Source organism: Microtus ochrogaster, chromosome 4, assembly GCF_000317375.1.
Source record: "Microtus ochrogaster isolate Prairie Vole_2 chromosome 4, MicOch1.0, whole genome shotgun sequence".
Lineage (NCBI taxonomy): Eukaryota > Metazoa > Chordata > Mammalia > Rodentia > Cricetidae > Microtus > Microtus ochrogaster.
The window spans coordinates 14,684,109-14,709,427 of record NC_022011.1 but is presented as its reverse complement, the minus strand read 5'-3'; the positions used below and the strand labels follow the sequence as shown (position 1 = coordinate 14,709,427).

At 50.6% G+C, this 25,319-nt stretch overlaps 1 protein-coding gene across 1 annotated transcript in view; it reads left to right on the top strand.

The window, feature by feature from the left end:
• Nucleotides 1–25,319, top strand: part of Nlrc5 (NLR family CARD domain containing 5) — a 55,201-nt gene that overhangs the window by 13,318 nt on the left and 16,564 nt on the right. Inside the window, 19 exon segments of the mRNA XM_026777567.1 lie at nt 1,202–1,285; nt 2,109–2,198; nt 3,113–3,181; nt 4,012–4,080; nt 4,842–4,934; nt 5,342–5,425; nt 6,953–7,042; nt 7,736–7,780; nt 8,476–8,565; nt 9,716–9,799; nt 13,907–13,990; nt 17,187–17,276; nt 17,426–17,488; nt 18,931–19,014; nt 21,593–21,676; nt 22,389–22,478; nt 22,729–22,794; nt 23,784–23,867; nt 23,956–24,039. Of these exon segments, the coding sequence (XP_026633368.1) occupies nt 1,202–1,285; nt 2,109–2,198; nt 3,113–3,181; nt 4,012–4,080; nt 4,842–4,934; nt 5,342–5,425; nt 6,953–7,042; nt 7,736–7,780; nt 8,476–8,565; nt 9,716–9,799; nt 13,907–13,990; nt 17,187–17,276; nt 17,426–17,488; nt 18,931–19,014; nt 21,593–21,676; nt 22,389–22,478; nt 22,729–22,794; nt 23,784–23,867; nt 23,956–24,039 (1,527 nt within the window).

Genomic DNA, 25,319 nt, shown 5'->3' with positions numbered 1-25,319 from the left:
AACCTTTGGAAGAGCAGGCAATGCTCTTAACCACTGAGCCATCTCTCCAGCCCCCTATAAACATAATTTTTAAAAAATGATTAAAAGATCTGGAGAGATGGCTTAGGGGCTGAGTGCCTGTTGCCCTCCCGGGGGACCTGACTTCAGTTTCCAGCACCCATGTTGGCAGTTGGCGACTTCATGTAACTCCAGTTCGAGGGATCCAGAACACCTTCATGCTCATGGCAGACACTCAGGTTTACAGAACAAAATTTAAAAAGAAGGCATGGGATGTTTCTGGCCTGCTTGCCATCACTGAACCTACCCCTCCCCAGTCCCTCACTTGCAACACAACCCCACCCCACCTAACTAGATGAATAACACCTTCCCAGCCACCACACCCACCCTTATTGCCAATCCAACTTAGATGGTCTCCAGCCCGTCTCTTCTACAGGTTCTTCATCCACTTGCTCTGTTAGATCCTCTCACCTAGTGACCACGTTAGCTCTGGCTCATGGTTTTCCCACCTTCCACCACGGCAGGGTAGACTGTATTTCACCACTGCCCTTCACTCCCTCTCTCTTTACCTTCAGAGTAAATAAAGCCCAAATCCTCACATCCTGTGAGACCCAGAAGCCTCCCCCAAACTCTCCAACCCTTTACCCTGCTACCCTAACTCAATTTCCAGTCTAAACACACTGGCTTCCTCTGGATGCTGATATGCGCTATGTCATGGGATCTTTGAATGTGCTGTTCCCACTACTAGGGACAATCTTTGCAAATCTCTCCTCATCACTCACCTATAGAACTCCTGGGATTTCCAGCAAGTATTTAAATCAATCAAGAAAGCCCCCCAGGTCCTACACCAGGTCAGATATCCTGGAATTAGGGAGGTTATCACAAGAAGCAGTTATGCATATTGCGGCGTACAGGAATAGGTACAGGTGGGGCTTTCCAGTCAGGCTGTCTGGATTGAGTCCAAGCCCACCCTTGAGTGGGTCCCTTAAGGACTCTGCCTTGCTTTATCCGGCAGGAAGGTGAAGAAGATATACGAGTCCCTGCTTCTTCATAGATTGTATGAAATGTGGCACACGTGTAGAAGCGCCACGTGTGGAGCTGGCGGCCTGTCCCCTTAAGTTATTATAAAGTTCACTTGTGGGAACGATGCTCCGACTGAAGCAAGAGGGAGGCTGAGCGTGTCTCCACGGTGCCTCTCTCTTAGTCTTTCAGGGAACCATCTGGAAGACGAAGGCTGTCGACTTGTGGCAGAGGCTGCTTCCCAGCTGCGAATTGCCCAGAAACTGGAGTGAGTTACACACCCCGCCACTGGGTGACAAGAGGAGCCATGGAGAGTCCCATCTGGTCCCTGCCTGCCCCTGTTCCCCACACCCACAGTCAGCAAGGATCTGCCCAGTGTCCCCTCTCTCCAGCTAAGTTGGCCTCTTGACTACACCTTGCTCTTGCCTCTGCCCTGAGCTACTAGTAGCCTCGCCATCTAACTCTGGCCACAGCTCTGGGAGGCAGGAGCCTTGCACTGGGCCAGAGCTAAGGTACTGAATGGGTGGGTACTCGGCCGCTGGGCCAAGACTCCGGGGGACAATGTAGTATGTTTGGTTAGGGTGTAGGCGTAAGTTGTTGGAGTGGTGACCCAAGAAAGCAGGCTGTCTAATGGTGCAGGACAGGGGCAAAGATGTTGTTTAGTGTGGGTTGTGTTATGCCTCCTGGTCGTTTGGGTTGAGTAAGGAGTAGTGATGTTGGGGAAAGTGGTTTGGGCTTCAGCCTTCGCTATGTCACTCCATAACTTTAAAATCCTGGGAAAGTAATTGAATGTCTCTGGGCCTCAGTTTCTCCATCTGTAAAATGGAATTAAATGAGACCATGCACACCTAAAACCCTTGGTACAGAGTCTGCTAGTCAGTCCTGCATGGTCAGCAGTTACTCTGCATTCCACAAAACCAAGGCTCAGAGAAAGGAGAACCAGGGGTAGTGCTTATGGGTTAAGCCAGAGAACTTGAAGAATTCTTTGAGAGACCCTGCTTGGGGACCCATGACAGACAACAATTTTTAAGCCACAATGAGGGGGCAGGAGCTGTCTGCCTGCTGACACTGCCTCCCTCTCCTCTCCACAGCCTCAGTGAAAATGGCCTCTCTAAGACTGGGGTGACCTATGTGTTGAGAGCCATGAGAACATGTGGGACCCTGAAGGAGATGCATATCAGGTGGGTGCCACACAGGGCATCGTCACTGCCCTTTAAACTCTGAGTTCAGGGCCAGGTCACCATACTTTCTGAAATTCCCCATATTATTTCTGGCCTCATACCTCAGGGACCCCCAGAAGATGCTGCCTGAGCCCTGCCCAGCTAGCACAGCAGTGCAGTCACCGCCAGTGGTGTGGCGCTCCTCTGGAGAGCTGCCTGCAGCTGGTGGAGCTAGCTGTAAGTGGCAGGATCAGAAAATGAGGAAACATCCCTCCAGCTCCTTGCTTCAGTTGGTACAAACTGTGCAGTGCCCACTGTGTCCCCAGCTCCTGTGGGATCAGGCTGGGCCCTGCCCCTTCCAGCTCCCATCAGTTCCTGCCCAGTTTCTCCTGAGAACAGTCTCTATGTGACATATCAGCCTCCTGTCCCTCTGGTCCAATCTCAGTTCTATCTCTACCAGTGTGGGGACCAAAAACATGTGTAAACGGATAAAAGTGCAGCTCCCACCTTGTTGCAAGCCTCCTTCTTGGTTCTCAGTTGCTTGGAGGGTCTCTGTTTTGTGCACACCTCCCCCAAAGGGCTGGAGGGAAACCAGATCTCTCACAAGGTAGATTAGGGTCCTCATTCACTGTGGCCACTGAGATGTACTGTGTGTCATGAGAGACAGCACCCATATTCTAAGTGCTCCAAGCATCAGAGGAAACCCCTACGCTACTCCACCTGGGCAGGCAGAAGGGGCATGCTACAGACTGAGGTACAAAGCAGAGCTGGAAGAATCTGAAGTCTGAAGCAGGACTCACACCCCACACCTCAAAGTCTCAGAGGAAGTCACAGGAAGGGGCTTAGCTTGGACAGGTGTGGTGTCTTGGTGGTCCCACCAGGTCAGGGTAAGACAAGGACCATAACTCTGTCTCTTGCTCCTCTCTTGTCCACAGCCTGCTGACCAGCACCGTGGTATTCACATTTGCCCAGGAGCCAAGGGAGCAAGAGGGGAGCTGCAAGACGTAAGGACCAGCATCCCTACATTCCTCTCTGGGATGGGGCTGTGCCCTCCCTGAACCAGGGCGACCTCGGCAAGAACTCACAAAGTAGGGCTGGAGATACATCTCAGATTGTAGTGTTTGTCTAATACTGCATGAGACCCTGGACTCAGTTCCCAGGGCTGTAGAAATGACCCACGGTGGTGCCTAAGACACACGAGACCCTGTCTCAAAAGTGAAAGGGAATTCACCAAGGGTCAGGCCTTCAGCAGCCTTGGCTGGAGACATGGCTCTGATGAGGAAGGAGCAGACTACTGGGAACCCAGTGATGTAGGATCTGGGTAGTATGCCAGGCCAGGCTGGGATAGTTAGACAATTATTCATGGGAAACTTGGTGGTTTAGCCTAAATATGGAGAGTAGCCTGGCCCGGAGCTCTGATTTGGCCAGAACTTCTGTCTTCCTTTGGCACAGGACCATTCAAAGAGATGTCTGTCTTCCACCTTCAAGTGACTTCCAGGACATGGCCAGGGGCTTAGCTCTGTGTCATGTGTGACTCCCCACAAGCTATAGCACACAGTCTGAGTCTGGAAGGCTGGTAGGATAAAAGTGCCATCTCTACCATCTCCGATGATGATAATGACAATGATATTAATGGTGACAGCAACCAGGGTGAATTGGGCACTTCCTTATGTGTGCGGCTAGTGATAGACAGAGAGAGCTCATTCATGCCAAATGAGGCCAGTCCCAGGTCACACCAGGCTAAAGTCCCACTGACCCTGGTTGAGGGCAGAGAGTCAAAGCTAGACAGTGAGTTTGGCGAGACGCTTAGCCTGGCCTTGCTGTGTGTCCTCAGGGGAGCACCGCTTACCAGCTTTGCATCTTCTGTGACCTCGGAGATGTCCGGGAGCTCTCGAAGAATCAGGTACAGTAATAATTCTCCTACCTTGTCCCCAAGCCTCAAACCCGTCTCACAGGGCTTGCTGTTTCACGGAGTTACAGCCTGGCGACTTCCTGTTTCCTGCATATCCCACCCCTCAGCCACCTCCCACTGTCTAGGCAATCCCACCCCATAGCTTCCTAACCCTGGGTTGGGGAGACTGAACAAAGAAAAGAGGAGCCATGAACTTCCAACCCCCAATTCTGGGCCTCAGCCTGGGCTCCTCAGCCCTGCATGCTCCCACCAATACCATCTTCCTTTTGCTTCTCTGCCTGCCTGTCTGCCTGCCTGCCTGTCTGCCTGCCTGCCCGTCTGCCTGTCCGCCTGCCTGTCTCATTCAGAGGTGGTTTCTTTCTCTACAGCACTTAGTCTTATTTCTCATTTGACTTTTTGCTTTTTGTCTCTGTCTCTGTCACTGTTTCTCTTTATCTGTGCCCCTCTCTGCCTCTCAGTGTCTCTGCCTATGAGTGTCTCTACCTCTGCTGCTGTCTCTACTTGTCTATCTCTATATTTATTGTCTTTATGGCTATCTCCACTTAAAAATTCTATCCCTTTCCCTCTCAGCCCCAGCCCCAGGCCTTTCTGTGCTGGTTCAGGCGGCTGTGTGTCAGTCCTCCTGTCCCTCTCCACGTCACAAACCACAACCCCTACCTGTGGGCTTCTCTGCCTGGCTCTGGGGCTGTGGGCAGCTTTCCCCTGTCTAATGTCTAGTGGTCACTGCAGAGCTGTGGTCTGGATCCTTGCAGGCTGACACAATGTGGCTTCCTGGCCAAGCACATAGAGAGGCTCTGCGGGGCCCTGAGAGCCAACTGTGAGCTCCACCACTTGGATCACCTTGAGTGAGTATCTGCATCCAGGGGGGGCTAGGCGGGGACAGTACAGGCTGCTCGGTGATAGAACATAGATGTCCTGTTCTGTTTCGAAGCATTGGGTCCTTAGTGTTCTTTCTCCACTGACATTAGAGACCTCTGGGAGTGGGGGAGTGACTTTTCTTCCTGACGTCAGGGGCGGGTGGAGTGACTTTCCTTCCAAGTATACATTCCACACCGGTACCCTTTGCAGCCATCCCAGAAGACCACAAATTTTGGAAAGAATACTGGGAAGAGGGATGTGGCCCATGTGTGGTGTGCAAAGATTTAACCTAGTGCATAGATTGGAGTTCCTGGTCCCAGAAGCAGCTGGGTGACAACACTGATATGAAAGCAGAACTCACTCCATGGTCCACTAACCACTTTTTCTTTTCCAGCCTATCAAACAACTCTCTGGGGGATGAAGGGGTGGCCCTACTAGCCCAGCTGCTCCCAGGACTAGGTCCCCTGCAGTCCTTGAAGTAAGCCACTAACTACCCCCAGGCCTCTGTGGGAGGGTTTGTTCTATGTCCAGTGACGATGTAACCCCGTAGTGCATATGAAGCCCCTTCCTCCAGCTCCACACAGGCAAATGCTTAACAAGGGCCTGACTGGGGCTCTGCTCACCCTGGCTGGACTGGGCAGAGCTCTGCCCTAGCTTCTGCTTCAGGTCTTCTCCAAGCAGACCCTGTGTCTCTCTGTGGGCTCCCACGGCGCCTGGGCTGTGCAGACGCATGCAGTACAAGGGGATCATGGGAAGCATGATGGACGCATGAGGACATTAAGCGATAAACTACTGACAGCAGTCATTCTAGTCCCTGGTTACAGAAAGAGGGCCGCTTGATGCAACTCCACCTAGGTGGACAGGGAGGATTCATGCTGGAGAAGACATCACACAGCGTGTCTAGAGAAGCCCAAGTATTCTGTTGACCTGATAGAGAGGTGGGAGGCACTCGGGGTGGGAGGAAGACCTTAGTGAACAAGATCCCCCACACTCTGCCTGCACTCAGCCACATTCCTGAGCTCTCAAAGGCCTCAGGTGTTCTCAGCTCTCAGTACCCCCCCTGTTCCCAAGCTTCCCTGGACAGAAATAAGAGGATCTTGTGAATGAAGCTGAAGGCCCTGGGTTCTGGCTGTCTGTGCTGCCTGTGCTCTGTATGGCCTTGGGAAGTCATGGCAGAAGCTGAAGCTTCTGGGTGCCTCAGTAAATGCATGAGAATTGGGTGGAGCCAGGCTGTAGTGGTGCACGCCTTTAATCCCAGCACTCAGGAGGCAGAGACAGGTGGATCTCTGTGAGTTCGAGGCCAGCCTGATCTGCAGCGTCAGTTCCAGGACAGGCTCCAAAGCTGCACAGAGAAACCCTGTCTTGGAAAACAAAAACAAAACAAACAAACAAAAAAGAATTGGATGTAGTCTCCACCTCTGGCTGTAATGAAGGAGCACTGTGGCCCACAGCCTTTCTTGCTACAATACTATGTTACCAGGAGACTGGCTGATGCTGGGGGTAGGGGCACTGGGGGTGCTTACAGGCAGGAAAGGGGCCTTTCTTTTGCAGACAATGGCATGCAGATTGAGTTTGCTGGCAGATTCTTGCAGGTATTCTTCACAAGGTGACAAGGTACCTGTGAGGAAGACCCTGGGTCCCAGCGGGACCTTACATGGCAAATGAAAACCCCATGATAGGTGGACAGAGACTATGAGAGAAGAGAAATCTTTGTTCTTGCTTCAGGATGGTAGCCCCCTCCCCTGCCTTTAACCCTGAACCCCACCCCACCTTTATCTCTGGGTTCCAGTCTTACCTCTGTCATCAACACAGCTTGTCCCTGGAACAAGTTCCTACCTGTCTAGATCATCTCAGCTGTGTGGCGCAGTTGGAGGGTTACCTGCTGGTCATCAGGGTCTGCCATCTGCTAGCAAAGATGCTCCCATCCCGGGACCTAAGCTCTGATGTACAGAGAGCTTGTCTGAGTCCTTGGTGGTTTCACCATTGTCTCCTGTGCGATCTCTAGCCTTAACAGAAACGGTGTGTCCCTGGATGCTGTGTTTGGCTTGATCACATGCATGTCTTCCGGGCAGTGGGCATTCCACCTAGATGTCAGGTGAGCAGCTGCCCTGTCCCCTCCCGTCTCCCTCCCATCATCAGTTCCTGCTGAGGCTCCTCTTTTACACATTACCCTGCCCTGAGTCATCCTCTGGGTCTTAGGTGCAGTGAGCTTGCGCTAGGAGTTTGTGGAATGAATGAATGAATTAATGAATGAATGAGAGGAAGATTTCTCCACGTTCTCCTTGGAACAAAAGTCTTTCAACTTTCCCTTACTCTCCAGATTGTCCTAGATACTCCCAAGCAAGCTGGGAACTGGCTGGTGGCCTTTGGGGCTCAGGGACTAGCCTAGCTGTGGCATCTCCACTACGACACTAGAAGGGAAGGCAGCAGCCACCTAGGTCTCTGAAACCCTCCATGTAGAAATCCTGTTGTCTTAGAAGCACTTTGTCCCATTCATTCCCTCCCTGAGAACCCTAAGAATAAAGGTGTGGTGGCAGGTGGGCAAAGCCGAGAAGCTTGGTGCAAGTTCTTGGACAGAGCCCCGAAGCCAGCCTCCTCTCCCAGTTCACCACAAGAGGGCGCTGAAATAACGAGCCAGAAGTCCTGCAAGGGTCTTAGATAATCATAGCTGTCATTTGATCCATTGTTATTATATTCCCTGGGTGGCGGGCCACTCCAGGACCCTAAGCCCTTCAGGGAAGGGGACCCTTTGGCTATTCCCAACCCAGTGCTTCCTTTTCACTTCCAGCCTTGAGAATGACCACGTCCTCCTTTGAGGAGCTGGAACTAGCAGGTGAGGAGGGGAGATCTGGGCGATTTGGCTTGCCTGTGGCTGTGATTCCCGCTTTCTGTGGATACCCCATCTCTATCCATGCCCAAGAATTGAACCCCGGGTCTGGTGTGGTGTCTGGGACAGCTGCACTGTCTAATCTGCAAGGCCCTGAGAAGCCTGGCTAGCTCTTTAAAATAAACCAATTTAGCACTTCACAGGTGCTCCCAGCTGCTCCCTAGTGGCAACAGGCGTCAAGGCCTTGAGCCCTGGAAGCTGTCCTCAGAGACAGGTGGGGAGTAGGGAAGGGCCAGCTGGACAGTGAGTGACTTCACCACGGCTAATGTGCCAGGCAATCTGAAGCCAGGCTAGGTCTAGGCTAGATGCTCTTGGTTCCCCAAATAAGAGCAGAAGAATTGAGAAACAGGGAGGCCGATGTATGGTCCTGTCAAGTGAATGGTCAGGGGAAGCCCTCTATTCTGTCTCCGTTTACCGGCTTAGGGGTTGACCTGGATAGGTGTGACCTGCTGATCTTCCTCGTTCTAGCTTCCCTTTCTAGAGTCTCAGTTTCCCCACCTGAGTGATAAGGGACCTGACTGGGGTCAAATCCTCAGGTTCCCATCCAGGTGTTCTGCCTCCAGGTGTGAAAGTCCTGAGGGTGTGGGAGCCCACAGGTGTGACTCAAGCTATCCTTTTGCTATGCTTTCCCCCCCTCCAAGGGATGCACTAGCTGGCAGATGTGGACAAGAGCTCCCAGCTGGAGCCCCGTTACTGGCAGGCAGTCAGCGCTGCACCTCCAGGAGCTTCAGGTACTGTATTCCACTTTTGTTCAGGGGTTAGGGAATGAGCAGAGCCAGGGGTCAGGGCTTCGAATTAAAGTAGAGGGAAGAGAGTTTGAGAGATGGGAAAGGAAAGAGGCATGGTACAGAGGCCAGCGCTGGGGGCTGCAGGGCCCCTCTGGGTCACCTCGGTGGAGCCAAGGCCTGACGTTCTTTTTAGAGAAGATGTCATATCTGGGAAACACACTGGAAACCCAGCTGTCGCCTGCCCTGGCTTGCCATCTGCTTTTGAGACTTCCTTTTCTAGAAAGAGGTTTACTTTATACCCCAGAAAAGTCTGGCCTGGGTAACTCCTAACTGTGCCACAGGGGGCTATAAAACCCTGCCGAGCCCCGGCATTCTCCTCCAAGAGATGCTTAAGCTGGCATCAACAGAGCTACTCACAGAAAAGTTGCCATGCCCCGGGCGGGAGAGACAAGTAGCGAAAGCCAGGGTGAAGGCATGTTTGGAAGCACAGCAGTGTAGCTGAGAGCATAGCAGGAGAACCTGGGCAGGACATTTGTTTTATGCTTAAAGAGAATAGGGAGCCCCTGAAGGTTTGAAGCAGTGGAGAGGCCCCTTTAGATGGGCAGTGTTGAAAAACGAGACATGGACTGGAGAAACAAACCAACGGTTCAAAGTGTGTGCTGTTCTTACAGAGGGCCTGGATTCCGTTCCCAGTGCCCCTGTGGCAGCTCACAAGCATCTATAATTGCAGTTCTAGGGAATCTGACACACTCTTCCATGGGCCTCTAAGAGCACCAGGCATGCACTTGGTGCGTGTACATGCATACGGGCAAGACACATTTTAACAAATTAAAAAGATGAGGCACTGGAGGGTGATGGAGGGCTGTGAGATGAAGAATGGAAGCCAGAAGGCAGTAAGTGATCCAAGCGAGTGAAGATGGCATCTGGGGTCAGGGAGGGTGGTGGGTGGAAAGGCCTTGCACCACATGGGGCAGTTTTAATATAGCTGTCATAAAGGTGGGCACCGGAAGGGGCTATAGGAGAGCTATAGGGAGTGTGCCCTGCAGGGCATAAGAGAGGAGCCTGAGGCCTGCAGTTCAGTATCTGTTGGAAGAAGGAAACAGGGGACCTGTGTCCACTCTGATCCTCTACCCTGTCTCCTGTCCGTTTTCAGCCTTCAGGGGTGTCAACTGGAACCCCGGAGTCTTGCCTGCCTCTGTGCCGCTCTGGAGAAGTGCCCAGGGCCTCTGGAAGTCAAGTAAGTGGCAAGACACAGTGTAGGTGGCGTGCAGAAACCTGGGAGAGGGCTTGATGACTCTCCCCTGGCCTTCTTCCACCAGACCCGTCAGCTCCACTCCAGGAGTTATGAGACCCGCTGGCAGGAGGTCAGTCATTTCCCAGGAACCCTAGCCTCAAGTACTGGGATGCACGGGGTCTTGTACCAGAGCCCCACACAGGTCTCTCCCTCATCCTGCCTCTAGGGCTAAATCATCACCTTTGAACCCTTTGTCCCTGAACTACCCTACCCACTTCAGAACAACCAGTTCTGTGAGCAGAGACCAACCCCATGACAAGGAGTTGCTCAGCCACTGGAAGCTGGCTGGGTTTTGAGTCCTTGGGCCTCAGTTTCTGCTTCTGTGGAACAGACAGTGATCCCTTTATTTGGGAGTCAGTGTTGTGATTCTTATATAAAAATAGCCTTTAAAAGACTCCAGGCTGGAGCCCCCTCAAACCTACCCTTCCCTCCCACTGAACCATGGTGCTGTTTGTCACATCCCTGTCCACTTCTGGCTCACTGTATGTCCTCTTTTTACTTTCTGATTGCTTAGTTTTTATCCAAGGTGCTCAGGACTGGAAGTGTTTGAGATTTTGGAATTTTCTTTAGGGTTTGGAATGTTTGCATATGCAGAATGAGATACCTTGGCAAAAGGAATCAGATCTAAACACAAAGTTCATTTGTTTCGGGTAAGCCCTATGCCATAACCCGAAAGTCATATCCAGTGTCTACAGTGAGCCTGTACTTGGGGGCTGGGACCTGTCAGGACTGGAATTTTCCACTTGCAGTGTGATGTCAGTGCTCAAACTATGTCAAATTTTGGATCTTTCTGATTAGTGCCACTCCGCCGCCGTTTGCAGTCTTAGGCCAGGTGCAGCCTACAGCCTCACCTGGCTCCCGCCTGCTTTCCTAGTTTGTGGCAGTCTCGTGCTCTGACTTCTGGCTCCACCGCAGATTGGTGTCAGCCTTTGGACAGGGTAATCCATGCGGCCCCCAGTGTGTGTTTCCCATGCACTTCTCCATAGTGAACACACCCAGAAGGAGAGGTTTGCGTTGTTTGGCAGGATGGGATCTGGCCATGTGCAATCTCCCTGCATTTAGACGGTGTGGCTTTCCTTGAGGGTCACGTCATGAGTCATTAAAAACATTTTATTTCATCTTGCTCATGTGTTGTTTGCGAAGGGGTGGTAATGTATGTCCATGCTTCAGCATGCGTGTGGAGGTCAGAGGAGGCATTTCTTGGAGTCGGTTCCCAAGAATTGATTTCAGGTTGTCAGGCTTGACAGCAAGTGCCTTTACCCTCCGAGCCATCTCACAAGTCCTCGATTCATTTTTTAAAAGCTTATTAGATTTATTTTGTGAGCATATGTGGGTGTGAACATCATGATACTTGTGTGGAAGTCGGAGGAACTCACAGTTATTGGTTCTTGCTTCCCACCGTGTAGATCCCAGGGAACCGTCTCAAATCACACTGGCCCTCAGTTCAGCTTTGAAAAACTCCTTTAGAACACTTTTAGACAATGTTTCAAAAAAGTTGCGGAGGAGTGCAGAGAGCCGGCATCTCTTGTTACATAGTGTGTTTGTCGCAGTGAAGAAACACCTGTGACAGACAGCTGTTGACTCAAGCTTTAGCGCTCTTTCCATGGAGACAGATCGCTGCATTCTGGATAGCTGTGCACCGGCATTGCATTCAAGCGTTTCTTCTCAGCCTCCCGTCTTCCCGGAAGCTTGCGGTTCTTTCTTTGTTTTCCATGTCCTCCTTGGTTTAGAGGGCCCCAGGCGGGTATTTTGTAAGCTGTCTCCTGGTTGAGTTTGGCTGTTTTTCCCCAGGTTAAACTAGGGTCTAGACTTGGGGGCAGCATCCCCTAGCCTAACTACCCCACGGTATTTCTTTAGGGCATGCTCTCAGGCTTACATTGAAGTTGACTACCGGGCGAAGGCTGTGTCTGCCACGCTTCCTCACTGTGGGGTTACTTTGTCATTTAAGCAGCTCTTTTGTCTTAGCCCCTCTCCCCCAGGAGAGATGGACTCATAACACACCCCACCCCCTCTCCATATACTATAGCACACAGCTAAGCACAGTGGTACCTGCCCGCAATCCCAACACTCAAAACTGAGGCAGGAGTATCAGGAGTGTAAGGCCAGACTGGACCACACAGCTGGCTCCAGACCAGTTGGGATTACACAATGACACCCTGTCCCAAAACAAAACAACAAAAACTCCCATGCACACACATGTATGCATACATATATAAACACATGCATACATGCTCAGTGATTTTGAAGTAGTTGCCAGACAGTTTATACTTTTTGTGGGGGCATTGAGACAGGTTTCTCTGTAGTTTTGGAGCCTGTCCTGGGACTAGCTCTTGTAGACCAGGCTGGCCTCGAACTCACAGAGATCTGCCTACCTCTGCCTCCCAAGTGCTGGGATTAAAGGCGCACACCGCCACTGCCTGGCTTGACACTTTATACTTTTATTTGTAAATATTTTGGTATGAAAAGCTATACATATTCTTTTATATTTATTTATTTACTTACTTAAGTTTGTTTTTTTTTTTTTTAAAGACAAAGTCTTCCTGTGTCGCTCTGGCTGGCCTGGAACTCACTTTGTAGACCAGGATGGCCTTGAAATCACTCTCAAATGCTAGGATTAAAGGCATGCCCTACCATGCTCTGTACTCTCATTTTTAATGTAACCACAAAAATATTATCAAACCTCAAATATTAACAATAATGTCCTGCAATCATCAACCACATCATCCAGTATATTCAGTGGCCCTGTCTGGGGTGTTTTTGCAGAGTGCTTGCATTTCCATGCCTTTGCACCTAGGCTGTCTGCAGCAGGATGCTGCAAACCCACCTAGATTTGTGCAGACAGGCTATACCAGGCATTCCTGTGGTGTCACAGCAATGCTTCCCAAAGCCTTTCAGCATTGTGTACCTGTTAAGCACCCACTGAATACCAGGCTGTGGGTTACACAGGGTTTGGAGCTGCAGGACCTGCTCATGCTTTATAAGAAAGACAGGCAGAGTGGGGGTTTGGAGAATAAGTAATATCTCAAGGACAGCATCACTGGCTGTCCTGGGACTCCCTTAGAGGTCAGGAAAGGTGGTCAATTGCCCTGCTGCAGGCCTATTTCCTTCTCTACCTACTGGTGGAACAGTGATAAATCGGAAGGGGTCATGTGTCTATTGCTTTAAAGTGTGTATAGACCCAGAGACCATGGAGCTGTGGACTAGGGATGTGGGGAAGCCCCACAAGGGAAGGTGCTGTGCAAAGGCCTCGCTCAGTGAAGGCCCCACCCAGATACTGCCCTGGATCCAGGCTAGATGGGGGCAGAAAGAGCGAGTCTGAGCCTGAAGCTGAGCTCCATTAGCTTAGCTCCATTAGAGGTACTCAGCTTCAGACCGCAGCCTGCTCCTGCCCCTCCGCTCCTCACCCACACCAATGCTGTCCTACCCTCTCCTCCCAACCAGCTAATGAAAACAGCAGGACTGGGGCCAGTGGCCTTCAGGCACAACGGGCAAGGGATAGAGGAGGAAGTGCAAGGATGGATAAAGGGGGGGCGGGGAGGGGTGAAGACAGGAGGGAAAAACAGCCTAAGGGGCTCTGGGGACAGCAAGTGACTCCAGACCCTAGTGGAGGGCAATGGGATTCTCCAGATATTCAAGGCACACAGTGGCCCAAGGGTAGGTGCTTGTGTCTCCTGTGTGTGGTTCTGTGACTTTATCTGTACCTGCTGTGCAGTGATTGGTGGGTTCGGATGAGTCATAGGAACCCAGATCTCTCCAGTGGGACCCTCTACTCACAATTCTGCTAGCCTGTGGAGTTTATAGAGAGAGTCTCCTAGACCAGGAGTCCCTTGGAAACCTAACATGTCCAACAGCTTGTGAAAGACACACAGAATAAAGCAACTTCATTTGCTCCATCCAGTGCTTCCAAGATGTGTCTGACCTAACCCAGACTTGAGAGGGGATCCTTTCAGCAGCATGCCTCGCCTCATCTCCTGAGGGCTCTGGCTGTAAAGCTATGCTGCCCACTTTCTAGAGGGTTCCCCCACCTCATTCAAATCGTTTGCTTCACAGCTTGTCCTGCAAGACCCTGTGTGACGAGAGCCTGAAGACCCTGCTGCAGTGTCTGCCCCAGCTGCCCCAGCTCAGCCTGCTGCAGTAAGTCCAGGCGTCCAGTCCTTCTGCCCGGCTGACCGTGTCCCCAGGCTCCGTGGGGCAGGGTTGTCCTTATTCCCTCCTCCTCTCCATTCTCTCATCCCTCACCTCTGAGACTCAGGTCACTCAGCATCACCCTGATTGTCTCCTGTGGACCTCAGTTTTGTTTTGTTTTTTTTTTTAATTTATTTATTATTAAGGATTTCTGCCTCCTCCCCGCCACCGCCTCCCATTTCCCTCCCCCTCCCCCGGTCAAGTCCCCCAGCCTCATCAGCTCAAAGAGCAATCAGGGTTCCCTGACCTGTGGGAAGTCCAAGGACCACCCACCTCCATCCAGGTCTAGTAAGGTGAGCATCCAAACTGCCTAGGCTCCCCCAAAGCCAGTACGTGCAGTAGGATCAAAAACCCATTGCCATTGTTCTTGAGTTCGCCTTTGCTGGACAATGTGGACCTCAGTTTTGTGTTCTGACAATGGGGCTCATATTCCAGGTCTTGCTCTGGGTTTGTGCTCAAATAGGCCATGCGCTCAGAAGCTCATGAAGGATGGGAGGAGTGTGGCCAAGAGTCAGTCACGTGTCTGTTGCCTATGGGAAGGTCACCTACCCCTATGAAGGGCCTAAGCAGATGTAGGCCATGTATATGTCACATGCCATGTTTCTAAAGGTCACCCCTCTAACTCTGTCAAAGGGGAGGAATTTAAGCAGCATTCGTCAAAGTATTTAAAACTCTGTTTTCTAATTTCAGTGCAGACTGGTTAGAATTTAAAAAGGATTTACTTTAAATATGCTTCTAGAAGAGGGGGCTGGGGAGAAACATCCACAGCTGAGATGGAAAAAAAAATACAACAGGAAATTAAATCATAGCATTAATAGCGGCAGCAAGAGCACCGAGGCTGAGCTCTGGACGTGTCCGAGACTGCTTACATTGCCTCTGGACCTGCGCTTCTCTTCTGAGCCTATGGGTAGTGGGGAGGGGGGTGTGCAGATGTCAGATGGCCAGAGACAGGATGGTCAGACACACCGCATCTGTGTGATGATTTGCATCTGTCTCTGGGCCCTTGTTTGGCCTTTTACTCACCCTTGCTGCTGTTGACCAGGCACCATCTGGGGTGCTATGGGCACGGGAATGAAAGCAAATGACCAGGACTTTGCTTTCTTGGTGTTTGCCTCATAGTACAGTGAGCCAAGCAAGGAGCACAGAGATAGCAAATGATACAGCCAGGTGGCGTCAGACAGGTCCCAAGCCCTCGGGAAGGCTGAGGCAGGAGGATCTCAAGTTCTTGGTTAGCCTGGCTACAGAGTGAAATCCACAGGGGAGAGGGAGAGAGAGAAGCCTAAACCAAACGATCAATATGTGACTATAACCAATAACAAGATACAAGATAGTCTTCTCTAATAGTAAGTGTCTGGAGAGGGGATGCAGATGATAGCTGGCAATAGTAGGTGTCTCAGGGATTCTATTGCTGTGAAGAGATACCATGACCATGGCCACTCTTATAAAGGAAAGCATTTAATTGGGGTGTCTTCCTTAAAATTTCAAGGCTCAATCCATTTTCACCATGATGGGGAGTATGGCAGTGTGCAGGCAGTAGTCTCTGAGAACCCTACATCTTGCAGGCAACAGGAAGTCAACTGAGACACTGGGCAGTGTCCTGAGCATAGAAAACCTCAAAGTCTGCCCCCACAGTGACACACTTTCTCCAACAAGACCACGCCCCCTAACAGTGCCACTCTGTATGGAGACCAGTTAGTTACAGTTCAGACTTCCACAGGAGACGTGAGCTGGAAAGCTACAGGAAGGACAGCAGGAATCTGGCTTTGTGAGCTAGTGAAGGGCAGGGAACTGCATTCCAGGAAGGGATCAGCATGTCTGCAGCCTGGAAGCACAGCTAGCTTGAGGGGTTACAGGAACAGCCTTGATCCTCAGGAGAGCAGAGTTGTTGGCTGGCAGGAAGAAACAAGAAGATAACGGAAGGAGTTATCAGGGCTGGTCACCGGACCTGGAAGCCGGGGGAGAGGCTTTGGGTTTTCGCTCCCACGAATTTGAAAGACAGATGAGTAGTTTGAATTTTCCAAAGCTAAGGTAGACTGCTGACTGAGGAAAGACTCAGGGTCAAGAGCAGCAACGGAAAGAGAGGGAGCTGTGCCCCAGGCAAGATGCACCCACATTCAGGTGTTTGAGGCCCAAGTTTGCAGCTGGTGTTAATTTGTCCCCTTCGGGTATCACTAGGATGTCTGTCTCTCCTCACTTCTTGTGGCTTGTGATCTGTGTGGAAAGAATTCAACTGATCAAGCTGACTAGTGAGACCAGCTGTATTGGCGAGTTCAGGCTGCAATGGAGAGACTCTGCCTCAAAGAATACTGTGGAAGCCGGGCGGTGGTGGCGCACGCCTTTAATCCCAGCACTCGGGAGGCAGAGGCAGGCGGATCTCTGTGAGTTCGAGACCAGCCTGGTCTACAGAGCTAGTTGCAGGACAGGCTCCAAAGCCACAGAGAAATCCTGTCTCGAAAAACCACACACACACACACAAAAGAATACTGTGGAAGATAGAGATCAAGGAAGATTCATGATAGCAACCTTAGGATGCTCATACACACACACACACACACACACACACACACACACACCTGCACCCACACACAACAACATGCCCATACATGTGCATGAACAGCAGACACAAAAAAGAAGAAATAAATGTAAGGTACTAGAAATGGCTCCATGGCTAAGAGAACGTCTTGCTCTTGCGAGTTTGATGGCTAACAACCACCTCTAACTCCAGCTCCAGAGGATCCGATGCCTTCTTCTCTACTCTTGGGTATGCTGCCTCTTCCATACACACAGGTAACATACACCCACACAGACACATAGAGACATATAAGCACAAATAAAACTTTAAAAGAAAACTTAAACCATAGCAATAATCTTGCATGACCAGGCAAGGTGCCTACTGGAGAGAAAAGAGTACCACAATTAGTCCCGTTTGCTCCATAAGGAGACTGAGACTCGGAGGCTTACTCCAGGTCACACAGCAAAGAGAACTGGAACTCAAAGCCCTGTTATATTGCCCCCCTTGACTCCCTGTTGCCTTTTGTATTACCTTGCTGAGCTGGCAGCCAAGATGTACCCCTCTTCCTATCCCTCCAGCGTAGCTGTTTTCTTGGCCAGTGACCCTACTTGGCCCTGCCTGTTTCCTTTTCAGGCTGAACCACACAGTCCTATCTTCAAAAAGCCCCTTCCTGCTAGCCGACATCTTCAACCTGTGCCCACGCGTTCAGAAGGTCACTCTCAGGTGGGTATCGTGCTGGGAGCCCTAGGGCTAGTCTTAGAGGGTGAAGCCTGGTGTTTGGAGGGGGTGAGTGCTCAGAAGTACCCAAGCCGAAGTCTGGGGGCACTCTGGGGCAATGGCCAAGGGTGACTGCGTGTTTACTGTCACTACAGGTACCTATGCGATGCTGCCCTGCACTTTGGCTCCAAAGAAGAGCAAGAGAGTATGTGCTTTGGGTAAGTCCCCTGAGCCATCCTGGACATCCAGGGAGATTAGGGACAAGCAGACCTAAATCCTAGGGCCAGAGGAGCATGCAGGATGCCTGCAGCCAAATGTGAGCTAGTTCCTCCAGCAGGGAGAATCAAAGGCCCAGTGAGGGCTGGGCTGGGCTGGGTCCAGAGGCTAACAGAGAGTCTGTGTCCAAATAGACTAGGTCCACAGAAGGGGCTTCATGACCTGCTCACCGATCGGGCTATCCTACCCAGTGGCACCAGGGCCCCCAGAGGCCTTGGGCAAGCTGCTTACCCTTCTACTGTTGGCTTCCTCAGATACAGCAGGGAGCTAAGGAACATGGGCAAACAGAACAGCAGGACATTGGCAAAGCTGCACAAGCCAATATCTAAGGCACCAGGCCTATACAGTGGAGAGTGACCCTGCCCTCTTGGCCCTGACAGTGCTGGAGGGCAAGAGGATAGTCTTTGAATACAGAGGCAGCTGAATGCCACTCATTCCCTGCGGGATCCTGGAGTTACCATCTGGGTTGTCCCCTCTTCTGGGAAATGACGGTCAATGACTAGCCAGTACCTGCTGAGTGCTACTGTGTGGTCATAGAATGGGAAGAAGGGCGTGGACTCCGAGCTCTGATTGCTGACTGCTTCAGTCCCAGGGGCAGAAACAGTCTTTCTGCGAAGGGTTAGATAGCAAATAATGAGGTCATGTGTGGTGGCACACACCTGTAATCCTAGCACTTGGGAGACTGAGGCGGGGAGATCCTGAGTTCAAGGCCACCCTGGGCTATGTAGAAAATTCATATCCTAAAAAAAAAAAAAAATTTTTAAAAATTAAGGAAAGTAATAATGATTTTTTTCAAATTAGTAATAATGATTTTTTTTCAAATTAGCTAGCAATTTTATAAATTCTCTGACTTAAGGGTTTGTTTTTTGTTTTGTTTTGTTGTTTTTTTATTTGTTTGTTTCTAAAGATGGCTGGCTGGCCATGACCCTTTCATGCAACTGACTATGAGATTTCACTGTAAGGCCTTTTAAAACATAGATGTCACCCTCATTCTCCCTCCTCAGTCTGAATTTTCTTACTGAAGGGAGAGAGTCCAGTTACTGAAATGATCTGGAGGTCTTTGTGCTTGAGTTAGACTCTCCTGACCTTGGTCTGGAGTTTCTGATTGGCAGGTTTGGTGGGGAACCAGGATTCACGTTCCAAGTTCCCAAGTGATTCTGATGTAACTGGTTAGGGACCACACTGAGAAGCACCCTTCCCAGAGGGAGTCCATAGACACCAAAAGGGGCGTGCAGGGAGCTGGGAGTGCCCGGTGTTCTCAAAGAGTCCCAGCTTTGGTAAGGACGCCTGGAGCTCAGGGGCTGAATGCAGGAAAAGCTGATCTAGAAGTGGTCTGAGTATCTGAATGCTTAATCTCTTTCTTGTCTCCGACTGGACCCCACAGCTTTCCAGGGTGCAGCCTCGGCCAGGAGCAGGTGGAGTCTCTGTGTTGTGCACTGAGCAGCTGCAAAGGCCTCATTCAGCTTGAGTAAGTTGGGAGGAGGAGGAGGAAGTGGGGCACACCTGGATGGGGCTGGGCAGGTACAAGAGTTTCCTTAAGAGCAGGCATCCTGTGTGTCCCTTTTCGGCTCTCAGGACCAGTTGTGGGTGGGGGGGGGGGAGTGACGCTGGCTTTCATCTTTAAGTCTTCCCAGCCTGTGCTTCCTCTTCTCCCCTACTCCCACCATGGCTAAGTTAGTCTCTTCTCTCATCCCTGTACGACAAACTCTTAACTGAGGTGACTTAAGGAAGGGAGGGGTTTATTTGGACTTACAGGCTATTTGGTTGATTTGGCTTGGGGGGTTTTAAGACAGAGTCACAGAGTCTAACGTAGCCCAGATTGGCCTCAAACTTTCTATGTAGCCAAGGATGATGGAGAACTTGGATCCACCTGCCATCACCTCCAGGATGCTAGGATTACAGGTGGGCACTACCCCACTTGGCCTCAGCTCCTGGTTTGAGTGAGCTAGTTCCACCATGATGAAGAAGGTACAGTGGTGTGGTGGAAGCTTGAGGAAGCTTCTCTCCTCAGTCAAACCTCTCTGGAAATGCCATCACAGACAGGCCCAGGGGTGCGACTCCTAGGTGATTCCTAATCCAGTCAGGTTGGCAGTGAAGATCAACCATCACATCCTGTAGCTTGGGCAGCTCTTCAGAGAAGGTGCCGGCAGCCCCTCAGTCACGTGCTGGCCCAGTACATCTAAGCCTGTAGGTAGATGTTGGGGAGCAGGGTGTCTAATAGGAGGCGTATTCTCTTGCCTAGCAGGTGGTAAAAAGGACCAAATGGCTAGGCTGAAGAAGAACCTGGAGCCAGCCAGGGTGGGGACTTATGAAGTGGCATGCCTGTGGCTTGTGTTGAGTGCTCAAACAGCATAGCCCCCGTCCCCCAGAAAGAAGACAGCAGTAGTGCACTATGGAGATTCTCCACATTGTAAATGCCTTGTGTGTTCTCATTACCCTCTCAGAAGCCTAGGTCCTATGATTGTCCTGTGCACAGATAAGACATTCAGAGCCCCGAGTTCCAGAGCCTGGCCAGCATCACAGAGCTACTTACAGGTGGCGGTCCAACCAAGACTCACTGGAAAATAAAGGAGCCTTGTAAAAATAATAATAACATACATAATTTACATTTCTCTTGTGGCCAGATATATCATCTCAGCATTTTGGAGCTGAGGCAGGGGGATTCCAAGTTCCAAGCCAGCCTGGGCTCCGTAGCAAGTTTAAGACATCACATAGTGAGACCCTATCTCAACTTCAAAAATTTTTCAGTGAAGGTGTTGTCGTCAAGAGGAGAACTGTGGCTGATTGAAAGCCTATGTTTTAGGAAAGAAGAATGTTTCGTGGTAGAGGGAAACTTGCCTTGTTTTAAAGACCATGAGAGCTGGCAGTGTAGCTTAGTGGTTAGAGCACTAGCATAAACACAGCTCTAGGCTCACACTCCAGTGTCACGGAAATCAAATGCAAGTCATTCTATTAATTGACTTCATGACACAAGGCGATTTTTAAAATCTATCACACACATATGCTTGTTCACATACACTCCTTCATTTCACGCAATGAATATCCAGAGACCAGAAGGAAGGGGCTGTTGGATCTCCTGGAGCTGGAGTTATGAGTAGTTGGACCATCCTGTGCAGGTGCTAGGAACCAAGCTCTGGTCCTCTGCAAAAGCAACAAGCACTCTTAATGGCTGGACCATCTCTCCAACCTCTATAAAGCAATTTTTAAAGGAACATTCTCAGAAAATTCCAAATAAACAAGTGTCAGGGCCATAGGACTGGAGAGATGATTGCTCAATAGTTGTAAACAGCACTTGCTGCTCTTGCAGAGAACCCAGATTCCATTACCAGGACCCACATGGTAGCTGTCACTTAGCTGGAACTGCAGTTTCAGGGCATCTGGCCCCCCTGTAGACACCAAGCACACATGTAGTAGGCATACAGACATGTAAACAAACACCCATACACATAAAATAAAAAGAAAATAATCTTTTTTTTTAAGTGTCAGAAATATAGTTCAGAAGACCATGGCTCCGTTTCTAAAGTTGTGACTGAGACCAGGGTTGCTATCAGGAGGGAGAAGGGAAGGTATTGAGGTAGTTTCTGGTGGTTTCTGGCGTCAGATTCCTAAACCGCAGGAGGGAATCTATGAGGTAATTACATCCTCCAAACATTTGTCCCTTCCTTGGATCATTCTTGTTGGGAAATTGCAGATTCTAGCTGGCCATGAGCAGGGGAAAACTCATCCGCTTTTTTCTAACTCACAAAAGCCTGCTAGAGGAACCTGAGCCACAGATAACAGAGGGGGTGAGGAAGACACAGTAAACACAGGTTTACTGAGGTGCCCATGAGGGGGTCAGTGGTGGTTGTAAAGCTGTAGGTGGCTATGCCCGCAGTGGGGTGATGGGCTTGGTAGCTCAGACCGATGCTGGTGCTTCTGGTGGGGGGAGCTGTTGGTGCCGAGGTGATGATAAGGAGCAGTGGCAGCCAATTCAGTGGCCACGGGGACCATGAGGAGAAGGCGGAGCTAGAGCTTGGCTCACTAACACTGTCCCTTCCTTCTTGCAGCCTCAGGGACAACCTGCTGGGTGACGGTGGGCTCAGGTGCCTTCTGGAATGCCTGCCACAGTTACCCATCTCTGGATGGCTTGAGTAAGTAAGAGCAGCCTCGAGACAGCCAGGGGACTCCCCCCCCCACACACACACACTTCAACAAGAGCCTAGTGGGTCCCTTTAGAGAACACCTCAAGAGAACTTGAAAACAGAGTCAGTGATGGGAAGGAGTGACGCTTACCTGGCCCTCTCTCACAACCTCCTCTCTTATCCCCACCGAGGGCAGATCCTGTGTCAGACACTCAAGATAAGTTAGACCTTCCCCTCCGTCATGTACCCTGCACCGAGATAGCAACATTCCATCCCTACCAAGTGCTGCGGGGCTGCAGCAGCCAGCTCCTGGTTGATCCCATTTCTGAAAACCCTCTGACGGCATCTGTGGGACCCAAGTTTGGAAAAGGACTTGCAGCAAGGGAGAGTTCTCAGGAATCTTCCACTCTCTCACTCCATTGCCTCATACAGCCTGTTGCTAGGCAACTGAACTTGGTACTCTGGGAGTCCCTGGCCCTGCTAGGGATGGAGTTGCCTGATCAGACTCCTCAGTGTCTCACACCATAGAACTGCAGGCTTGCAGGCTTTCAGGCTCAGTAGGGGCAGTTCTGAGAACTCAGGGCCAGGTACCCTTCTCTCTCTCTCTCTCTCTCTCTCTCTCTCTCTCTCTCTCTCTCTCTCTCTCTTTTTCTTCCTGGAGCATGAAATGGGAGGGGGAGTCCAGGGGCAGGAACCCAGCTGAGCTGAACTTCTCTCCTAGCCTCAGCCACAATGGCATCTCTCAGGAAGGGGTCCTGTGCCTGCTGGAGACTCTGCCTTCCTGCCCTCGTGTCTGTGAGGTCTCTGTGAGGTAAGCTGCCAACCACTGACTGATGGCGGAGTGCAAGACCCTCACATTGCAGCTTTATGTTGTGATTTTTGAGTCTCCCTGATGGGTGCCACTAGGGTGGAGAAGGCCAGGTGTGCAGACTTATTCCTCACAGGCTGTGTGGCTAAGACCTGCCCTGTTTCCTGTGCCTCAGCCTGTCTCTTCTGCACCTACTCAGTGCCCTGGGTGCCCAGAGTGCAGGCTGATGCCTCCCTGCCCTCTTTTCTCACAGTCTGGACTCTGAGCAGGACTTCCGGATACGCTTGTCCGAAGAGGAAGAAGCTGGGACAATACTGAGGTAATCCTAGTGGGGTGTTGAGCAGAAAAAAGGCAGGGATTCAGATCTTTGAGGAACCCATGCTTTCCTCACCGGTTCTCTCCTAAGATGAACTCCTGACAACCCAGGTTTGGTTTCCTGATGAACATTGATGTCTTTATTCCATCTCCAACATCACACAAACTACATTATACCATATTATACAATACACAAAGTACACACATGTACTAGATATACAAAATGCACACACCCTACACATACTATCACACATAGACTATACACACAAAATATACACTAATACATATTCGCTCTCATAAACATACAGTGCATGAGACAGCGCGCGCGCGCGCACACACACACACACACACACACACACGGCCTTTGTTCTCCATCTACCAGCACTTCCTGCCTGATGAGGTCCTTCCCGCACTGCTCACCATGGGCCCTGAGTCTAGCATTCTTTTCTCCTGCTGTTTCTCAGAGAAAATTCTCTCAACCCTTTAAGGCCAGCCAGCTTCTATGGCAGCCCCTCCTGGAGGCACGAGAAGCACCAGTGGCCCTGATATCAGAGTGAACCTTTTTGTGGTCCTGCAGCCCCTTTTCAGGGACAAAAGACTTAGTTTACCTGTAGGCAGTGGAGGGCAAGGCCATAACCATTGCCCAGGCTCACCCTCCACACAGGGAGCCTGAACTACCCGGTTAGCCACAGAGTCAGGTGGACCCTGCAGAAGTCAGCTTTTCCTCCCCAGAAATAGCCCAGCAGCAGTGTGCTGGGGTCACTCCGTGGCTGCCTATAATGTACCATGAAGGCTAAATGAGATGTATAGCGGGCATAGCAGGCAGGCGCCCTGTGCCCTACCCGTGTGGTAACGCTCCACAGGTGACTGACTCCCAGCTCCTAAGGCAGTCCCCAGCACCCGTCAGTTTGCATAGGTCTGTGTCCTCTGGGAAGCATGGGAGGAGAGGCTGGCAGCATAAGCCTCAGGTTCTGCCCTGCTTTCTCCCCTCAGGCTATGCGAGTGCAGCTTCAGTCCAGAACACATATCCAGATTGGCTCACAGCCTGAGCCAGGCCCAACAGCTGACAGAGCTCTGGTGAGTTATAGGCCCAGCCTGTGGGGACACTGAGAAGTGGGGCTCCCTGCCTGCCTGAGCCATACCAGTAACTGATCTCTGTCCCCAGGCTGACCAGGTGCCACTTGGACCTGCCACAGCTGACCAACCTCCTGAGTCTGGTGAATCGACCAGCAGGGTTGCTGGGCCTCAGGTACCCTCCTTCACCTGGGAGGGGAAGTGGGGAAACTGAGGAAGATGGGGTCCCCACGGTCACAGCCTGGCCATTCCCTGTGCTCAAGAACCCACTTCTCTGCCCCAGAGCCATCCCAGGCACACAGAGAAACTGTCCCTGAGGAGAGGAAGGCTATGCTTTGGGGTTTAAAAAAAATAAATCATGCTTTGTGTATAGTCAGTTGGCAGAGTGCTTGTCGAGCATATATGAAGTCCTGGGTTTCATCTCAAACATCACAAAGGAAATAATAATTAAAATCAATTTAAAAATAACCAAAAAAGTTCTGAAGGACACCTAATGGAACACAAAATAAATATGCTTATATTCTCACCATAATGTAAAAGCGTTCAGAAAAAGAACACACTAAAATGGAGAGAAAGAGAGAGAGTAATCTTTTTAAACCCATATTCCATTTCCTGTGTTTGATAATTGTTCATTTTCTTCCTAATTTACTTCACATTCATTTAGCTAAAGTATTTTACAGTAAAACACAGACCTCATAAAAATACCTCTTCTAAACATCTCACCGTGAATCTCTTTAAAAGCAAGGGTTGGGAGCTGGAGGTGGCTCAGTCAGTGAAATGCTTGCCTTGCCACATGAAGACCTGAGTTCAGCCCCAGAACTGAAAGCCCATGAAAGAAAGGAGGGGTGCAATCCCAATACTGAGGATATGGAGATGAGGAGGACCTTTGGGGCTCCTTGGCCAGCCAGCCTAAGCCTACATGGCAAGCTTCAGCCTGTGAGACTCTGTCTCTCAAAACAAGATGGAGGGTCCTGAGGGACAACATCTGAGGTTGTCCCCTGGCCTCCAAATGCAAATATGCAGATGTGCAAATACACATGCAAATAGGCACACACTGGGATATGAGCACATATGCATGAGTTACTTTTCCTGTTGCTGTGATAAACCTGACCAAAGGCTGTAGTCAGAGACTACATTCATTGTCCTGCTGTCCAGACCCGGATAATAGCTTAGGCATATTCCTGGCTAACTCATATCTTTTATTTATTTATTTATTTATTTATTTATTTATTTATTTATTTATTATGTATACAATATTCTGTCTGTGTGTATGTCTGTAGGCCAGAAGAGGGCACCAGACCTCATTCCAGATGGTTGTGAGCCACCATGTGGTTGCTGGGAATTGAACTCAGGGCAGGCAATGCTCTTAATCACTGAGCCATCTCTCCAGCCCCTAACTTTTATATCTTAAATTAACCCATTTCTATTAATCTGTGTACCACCATGAGGCTGTGG